At 39.2% G+C, this 8,814-nt stretch overlaps 1 protein-coding gene across 2 annotated transcripts in view; it reads right to left on the bottom strand.

The window, feature by feature from the left end:
* The window catches only part of ABCB7 (ATP binding cassette subfamily B member 7), a 202,540-nt gene that overhangs the window by 74,175 nt on the left and 119,551 nt on the right, over positions 1-8,814 (bottom strand). For both annotated transcript variants that reach the window (XM_008703059.2, XM_040630520.1), the window contains exon 3: positions 624-710. In XM_008703059.2, coding sequence (XP_008701281.2) covers positions 624-710 — 87 coding nt within the window. The remainder of the gene's footprint in view (positions 1-623; positions 711-8,814) is intronic.

Genomic DNA, 8,814 nt, shown 5'->3' with positions numbered 1-8,814 from the left:
CACACACACACACACACACACACACACACACACATTGCTTAAGTGTTAAATCTAATTTACCTATTTATTAATAAGGCTGGATTATATAACAAATAACCTCAACCAATGCATTTTATTTATTTATTTATTTAATGATTTTATTTATTTATTTGACAGAGAGAGAGAGAGACAGCCAGTGAGAGGGAACACAAGTCAGGGGAGTGGGAGAGGAAGAAGCAGGCTCCCAGCAGAGGAGGGAGCCCAATGCGGGGCTCAATCCCAGCACCCTGGGATCACGCCCTGAGCCGAAGGCAGACGCTTAAAGACTGAGCCACCCAGGCGCCCCTCATCCAATGCTATTTTAAATAAAGAACTAAAATGTTTAGGTTGATAACTTTTTTTCTTTTTTAGAAAATCATGGAATTTTTTGTTTGTTTTAAGCCCAAGAGAATCTCATCCATATATAACCACGGTCAATTCATAAGGTTTTGCATTTAAAAACCTGCTGCTATGAGTCAAGCAAAATATTCTGGAAGATAATACTCTTGAACACACGCGTGCGCGCGTGTGTGTGTGCATGCGTATGTTCTATGCAAGTACAATCATGTATTAAGAATTTCCAGTTACTTGTTATTCGCTCTTACCCCTTCTTTTGGGTCTGTGTGGAGTCCTCCTCCTGCATGACCATGCCAACATGTCCTCTTTTCTATCAGTGGCCAGGCCTGGAGAACCTAGTTGAAGATGACACCAAGTTATCCATTAGCTATTATAGAATTTCAGATCTTTAAAACTCTGACTTAGACAGCTTAATCTAATGTCCCATACAAATTCATAGGCATAGCTCTTAGCTTAGCAGAACAAAGCAAAACACCTTCAAAATTAGCTTACAGATACACTTACACAAAGAATATTGAACTATAATACTCATACAGAAGTTACTTGTTCTAAACAGCTTTCGAAATGTTTGAAAACTTACATTACACTTCTACAAGATTTATACCAGCTTTCTTACTGTCATTTGCTCTTACGGTACTCTGTAATCTATTACTCTATCACTGGCAAGCAAAGTATATCATACGGTTAACCTATTATACCCCACTTGCTTCCCACATGTATACATTTTTTTTGCTTTATAATTTAATATAGTTCATTTTACATGCTAATTCTTTTCCTTATTCTTGCTCATATGTGTGTGTGTCTTTTTAATATTTCCTGTCTATCATATGCTATAGTAATATGCATGCATATTTTGTCTTTCTTATTACATGGCAAATTTCTTGAAATTAAAGATAGTCTCTTTTATCCCTGTATGTCCCATGGCCTATACCAGTATCTTGCACGTGGGCAGAGTAGATTTCAATGCCTAATGCATTAGCTTATAAAACTGAACTATCCATAAATCTCCCAACAAGCCTTGAAAATATGCACACATCTTGTCTACTTTTAAAAAGAGGCTTAAGATTAATTCTTAGGTTAGATAAATATAAAACTTTTACTGGAGAAAATATAATAGTCATTTGAGAAAATAAAACAGTTAATAAAGACAGTAAAGATGAGGCTCAAAATTTAAGCTTGCTTTTCATATTTAAAATGCAGTTATCGATACAGGTTAAGATGGCGGAGGAGTAGGGGACCCCTTTTCCAGCCAGTCCCCTGAGTCGAGCTGGATAGGTACCAGACCAGCCTGAACATCCACGGAATCAGCCTGAGACGCAGGAAGATACATCCGGATCTCTACAAATGAACATCTCCAGCGATGAGTATTGAGGTACGAATCGGGGAGCCGTGAAACCGTGCACAGATACCGGAGATAGGACAGAGACCCGCCGGCCCTGGAAGTGAGGGCTGGGATGTCGGGTGTGGGGCGCACATCCCGCGATGCTGCAGGGTTGAGCAGCACCAACAGAAAAAGAGTTAAAGTGGCCAGAACATCAGTGGAGAACGGTCTGCGATCCTTCTGCTCTGAGACAGAGGATGAGATTCGGCCACTGCTGCTGTGTCTCTCAGAAGAGGCACAGCAAACCTCCAGAGAAAGCCGCCAGAGAACAAAAGCCTGGAAATACCGGCTCACAGTGTGCCCATCCCCATCCCCCAGGTAAATACCCAGTAGTGCAATGGCTGGATCACAGGGTAGCTCAATTTGTAACTTTTTAAGGGACCTCCACACTGTTTTCCAGAGTGGCTGTACCAACTTGCATTCCCACCAACAATGTAGGAGGGATCCCCTTTCTCCACATCCTCTCCAACAATTGTTATTTCTTGCCTTGTCTATATTTGCCATTCTAACTGGCATAAGGTGGTATCTTAGTGTGGTTTTGATTTGGATTTCCCTGATGCCTAATGATTTTGAACATTTTCTCATGTGTCTGTTAGCCATTTGTATGTCTTCATTGGGAAAGTGTCTGTTCATATTTTCTGCCCATTTTATGATTTGTTTATTTGTTTCCTGCGTGTGAGTTTGAGAAGTTCTTTGTAGATCTTGGATACCAGTCCTTTATCTGTAGTGTCATTTGCAAATATATTCTCCCATTCCGTGGGCTGCCTCTTAGTTTTTTTGAGTGTTTCCTTGGCTGTGCAGAAGACTTTTATCTTGATGAAGTCCCACAAGTTCATTTTATCTTTTGTTTCTCTTGCCTTTGGAGATATTCGCATGTTTTTCTCTGAAAGAGCTTTACAAATGCCCCCTCAACCCTTTCTCTCATTCCAGGTCTGTGTAGGCAGGTCTGACGTAATTCTGATACCTTTGCCTTAGTACGTGAGAAATTTCTTTGCCCTGGCCGCTTTCAATACTGTATCCTTGGATCTAATATTTGCGAAATGCACTATGATGTGACGTAGTGTAAGTTTGTCGTGGTTGAGCTTGGGAGGGGTCCTCTCTGCCTCTTGGACACGAATGTTTGTTTCCCTTGCTAGATTAGGGAAGTTTTCAGCTACAATTTGTTCAAATATTTCTTCTAGACCTCTGTTTCTCTCCACTCCCTTGGGAATGCCAATGATTCTGACATTGGAACGTTTCATTGAGTCAGTAATCTCCTGTAACCTACATTCCTGTGCGTGGATTTTTTTGAGTCCAGATTCTATTTTAGCTTTTCTTCTACTAATCCATCCTCCAGTTCGCTGATATGTTCTTCTGCCTCATTCACCCTGGCCGTCAGAGCCTCTAGTTTTGACTGCATTTGGCTCATAGAATTTTTAATTTCTGCCAAATTGGCTCTCATTTCCGCCCTTAGAGATTCTATATTCTCATTAACATTTTCGTTAATACTTTTTTCTAGTCTACACATCCTCTTGACCATTGTTACTCTGAATTCCATTTCTGGTAATTTGGTTATATCCATATCCATGAGTTCTTTGGCAGAGGCCACAGACTCATTGTCTTTTCTTTGCTGGTGGGGGGGACTTCTCCTCCTCGTCATTCTGATGAGGAGAGGTTGCGGGGTTTTCCAGAGCCTAAATTATTGACCGGGACCCAGGCCGTGCGCCCTTGTTTTATAGGGACCTTAGGGGTGTGGGCTTCTTGATTTTTCAGCCTGCCTTCTGTGGGAGGGGCCTGCCGCGCCGGTACTCAGGCAGCCCTGTTTGGGTAGAGTCTCTGTGTCCCCTGCGAGGGGGATGGGGATGGGCACACTGTGAGCCGGTATTTCCAGGCTTTTGTTCTCTGGCGCGGCTTTCTCTGGAGGTTTGCTGTGCCTCTTCTGAGAGACACAGCAGCAGTGGCCGAATCTCATCCTCTGTCTCAGAGCAGAAGGATCGCAGACCGTTCTCCACTGATGTTCTGGCCACTTTAACTCTTTTTCTGTTGGTGCTGCTCAACCCTGCAGCATCGCGGGATGTGCGCCCCACACCCGACATCCCAGCCCTCACTTCCAGGGCCGGCGGGTCTCTGTCCTTTGTGTTTCTAATACCACCAGCCGCCATACTCCCCCACGTGCTCCGAAGCTCCGGCCCTCAGTCTGGTGGCGCGTGTTCCCGGCTCACAGTCGTCTCTGTCTGCTCTCTTGCGGGTGCCGGTCCGGGAGTCCGCCCGCTCCCCTGTGCAGCTGGCTACCGCTTCCTGGCGTCTGAACACGGCGGCTCCCTCCCCCTTCCGTTTATCTCCGGTATCTGTGCACGGTTTCACGGCTCCCCGATTCGTACCTCAATACTCATCGCTGGAGATGTTCATTTGTAGAGATCCGGATGTATCTTCCTGCGTCTCAGGCTGATTCCGTGGATGTTCAGGCTGGTCTGGTACCTATCCAGCTCGACTCAGGGGACTGGCTGGAAAAGGGGTCCCCTACTCCTCCGCCATCTTAACTCCTCTTCATTAAGTATCTTTTAATTGAGGAAAACTTTTAAGTATTAGCAAGCTTAAATTTTGAGCCTCATCTTTACTGTCTTTATTAACTGTTTTATTTTCTCAAATGACTATTATATTTTCTCCAGTAAAAGTTTTATATTTATCTAACCTAAGAATTAATCTTAAGCCTCTTTTTAAAAGTAGACAAGATGTGTGCATATTTCAAGGCTTGTTGGAGATTTATGGATAGTTCAGTTTTATAAGCTAATGCATTAGGCATTGAAATCTACTCTGCCACTTCTGGGCTTTGGTATAGGCCATGGACATACAGGGATAAAAGAGACTATCTTTAATTTCAAGAAATTTGCCATGTAATAAGAAAGACAAAATATGCATGCATATTACTATAGCATATGATAGACAGGAAATATTAAAAAGACACACACACATATGAGCAAGAATAAGGAAAAGAATTAGCATGTAAAATGAACTATATTAAATTATAAAGCAAAAAAATGTATACATGTGGGAAGCAAGTGGGGTATAATAGGTTAACCGTATGATATACTTTGCTTGCCAGTGATAAGTAATAGATTACAGAGTACCGTAAGAGCAAATGACAGTAAGAAAGCTGGTATAAATCTTGTAGAAGTGTAATGTAAGTTTTCAAACATTTCGAAAGCTGTTTTAGAACAAGTAACTTCTGTATGAGTATTATAGTTCAATATTCTTTGTGTAAGTGTATCTGTAAGCTAATTTTGAAGGTGTTTTTCTTTGTTCTCTAAGCTAAAGACTATGCCTATAATTTGTATGGGACATAGATTAAGCTGTCTAAGTCAGAGTTTTAAAGATCTGAAATTCTATAATAGCTAATGGATAACTTGGTGTCATCTTCAACTAGGTTCTCCAGGCCTGGCCACTGATAGAAAAGAGGACATGTTGGCATGGTCATGCAGGAGGACTCACAGACCCAAAAGAAGGGGTAAGAGCGAATAACAAGTAACTGGAAATTCTTAATACATGATTGTACTTGCATGGAACATACGCATGCAACACACACGCGCACGCGTGTGTTCAAGTATTATCTTCCAGAATATTTTGCTTGACTCATAGCGGCAGGTTTTTAAATGCAAAACCTTATGAATTGACCGTGGTTATATATGGATGAGATTCTCTTGGCTTAAAACAAACAAAAATTCCATGATTTTCTAAAAAGAAAAAAGTTATCAACCTAAACATTTTAGTTCTTTATTTAAAATAGCATTGGATGAGGCGCCTGGGTGGCTCAGTCTTTAGCGTCTGCCTTCGGCTCAGGGGCGTGATCAGGGTGCTGGGTTGAGCCCGCATTAGGCCTCCTCCTCTGCTGGGAGCCTGCTTCTTCCTCTCCCACTCCCTGACTTGTGTTCCCTCTCACTGGCTGTCTCTCTCTCTCTGTCAAATAAATAAAATAAAATCATTAAATAAATAAATAAATAAAATGCATTGGTTGAGGTTATTTGAATATAATCCAGCCTTATTAATAAATAGGTAAATTAGATTTAACACTTAAGCAATGTGTGTGTGTGTGTGTGTGTGTGTGTGTGTGTTTGGGGTTTTTCCCTTGTATGCACTTAGTTTTAGAAAGATCCTAGAATGTCCCATTGCTTCCTGATAAATCCTCCGTTTACCTAATCCATTTATTTATATCCTTATTCTTTTTAAAATATTTTTATAATTCCAGTTAGTTAACATAGTGTTATATTGGTTTCAGGTGTACAGTATAGTGATTCAATGCTTCCACACATTACCTGTGCTCATCACAACAAGTGCCTTCCTTAATCTCCATCACCTATTTAACCTATTCCCCCACCCTCCCCTATGGTAACCATCAGTCTCTTCTCTATAATTACAAGTCTGTTTCTTGCTTTGTCTTTCTCTCTCTCTTTATTTTTTTCCCCTTTGCGTGTTTGTTTTGTTTCTAAAATTCCATATAAGTGGACTCATATGGGTATTTGTCTTTTCTGACTGACTTATTTCACTTAGGATTATACTCTCTAGCTATATGGATGTCTTTGCAAATGGCAAGGTTTCATTGCCATGGCTGAATAATATTCCATTGTGTGTGTGTGTGTGTGTGTGTATGTGTGTGTATATTATCATATATATATATATGTATACATATACATATATATATGTATATATGTATATATATATCTGTATACATATATATATATATATCCATTTTCTTTTATCTATTCATCAGTTGGTGAACACTTGGGCTGCTTCCATATCTTGGCTATTGTAAGTAATGCTGTTAGAAGCATAGGGGTGCACTATATCCCTTTGAATTAGTGTTCTTGTCCTTGTATATAAGTAGCCAGTTGTGAGACTGCCAGATGAAGTAAATAGTTCTATTTTTAACTTTTGAGGAACCTCGTACTGTTTTCCACAGTGGGCTACCACTTGTCTGTCTTAACACTACTAATAAAATTAATAATGCTGCTCAGAAGGTATTTAAATCATCTGTTTACCCAATCCTGTAGTAAAAGGATTGTGAAAAAAGTAAGTTTCAGTATTTGGAAGCTCTTTTTTTAAAATAGATACATAAGAAATTATTTGTTTTATAATACAGTCTTCAGATTTCCTGAAGAATTTTAGTGCTATATTCCTGCAGTTAAACTTTTTACTGTGCTGCTTTTGAAGAATCATCTATAAGTAAATTTAGTTCAATCTGTGCTCATTATAACATGAGTAATGAACTTAAAATAAGGACGACTTTCTGGACTTTCTATGACATACTTATTTATGTTAGCAACAGATCCTCGTGGATATAGTAAGCTAGTAGTATTAAAGAGAGTTAGCACTTAATAGAGCAATGGGAGGCTTTGGTACAAATCTTGATATAATCAAGAGTGGAACAGCAATTTGGGAGTAATAAAAAATTGAAGTCTGGGAAGAAAATGGAATAATGAATCTCAGGCTCGTTAAGATGAGTGGACACTTAGATCAATGGACAAGAATACCTGGATGACGTGGAAGGCTGTTTCTAGCTTCTGATTTTATTCATCATCAAAGTAACCTTATGATCTTTAATTTTTCCAGTTGACTTCCACTTTTGGGATAGGGGATTAACTTGTCAATGTGAATATCAGTCAGCTTGTATTTTTTTTTATTCTATATTATTAAATTGATTTATGGTACAGATGCATCTCCTTATGTACCATAAACTGTTTAGAGCCGCTTTTCGATGCTAGATAAGACTCTTATTTGTGGTATCAGACCAACAAAGTATAGAAAACAAACCTTATGGTATAAGTAACAATAATAGTAACAAGCTTTTTTCTGACAATGTATCTTTCATCTCCCATCCATAAACTACTATATACTTATATCTCAATAATATTGGAAAAGTTTTTCAGTTATCCTTGATTTTTTCCATTAGACACATCTTTCAACATGCTTGTCTTTTTTGACCTAGCTTGCATCAAACCACTGTACAACAATATTGAGAATAGTGGCCTGAATTTATTCCTTTAATTGCAGGTAGTTACCTTTAGCATGGATTGAAACAAGGAGTTCTCTTCTCTGGACAGTTTCCACTGTCAGTTTGGGCACTCAAATTATCTGCTGCTAAATTGGTTCTTTAGGGAGAAAACATTCAGTCTATAGTGTACATTTATACAAAATAAATTGCATCCAAAGTTTTTAGTATATATTTTATTCTCTCTCTACCACCACAGATTTTGCCCCCAAGTACTTTCTTTATTAACTAGTCCTTGATCTAGAATTAGAACATTTCTTGCTCTCTAGAATTCAGGAATGTCTTTTTTTTTTTTTTTTTTTTTTTTTTTTTTTTAGTAATCTCTACACCCAATATGGGGCTCAAACTCGTGGGCCAGAGATCAAGTCACATGCTCTACTGACATGAGGGCAGCCTGGGTGCCCCTCAATTCCAGGAATGTCTTTAAAACCAGGAGTTCTTAATACGTCACATATCAGTTAAAGAGAAAAGGGTTATTTTTTGTTACCTTTATCAAATGATCATTTTCTCTTTTTCTTACTCTTTTATTTTTCATATCAAAGCCCAGTGAGCTGCACACCCTTGAAAGCAGTGGACTCTTGGTAGAAAAAATTGTTCTTGCTTCAGTGCTTGACAACACCTTTTCTGTTGTAAGATCGAAGTTACTGACCTGAAAGCAAAACACATAGTTGCTTAGCTTATTAGTACGCAATTTTCTTCAATATCTTAAAATTCTACCAAGTGAGTTGCTCAGATGTGTTTTGGATTTTTTATTCTTGTTTGTGCCCTATCCACATAGTTATTAAGTATGGTATTCACTAATAGCACTTATGGCTGTTAGACTACATCTCCCGTCAGGTCATACTGTTAATTCAGTTCTGCTGCATATCGCGGCTACGTTTGTGGCTTTCACTTATACCCTATTTGGTCAGATGCTTCCAGTTTTTATTTATGCATTTGTTTTTGGCCCACCGTACTATGATTTTTGCTGTTTCAGCTCCCTGTATATAAATAGAATACTCCTTTCACTTATTTCTTTTTTACCTGCCCGGCCCTG

Source organism: Ursus maritimus (genome assembly GCF_017311325.1).
Source record: "Ursus maritimus isolate PB19 chromosome X unlocalized genomic scaffold, ASM1731132v1 scaffold_X1, whole genome shotgun sequence".
Lineage (NCBI taxonomy): Eukaryota > Metazoa > Chordata > Mammalia > Carnivora > Ursidae > Ursus > Ursus maritimus.
Note: the sequence above shows the minus strand (reverse complement) of the source record. Positions and strands in the feature narration are given on the sequence as shown.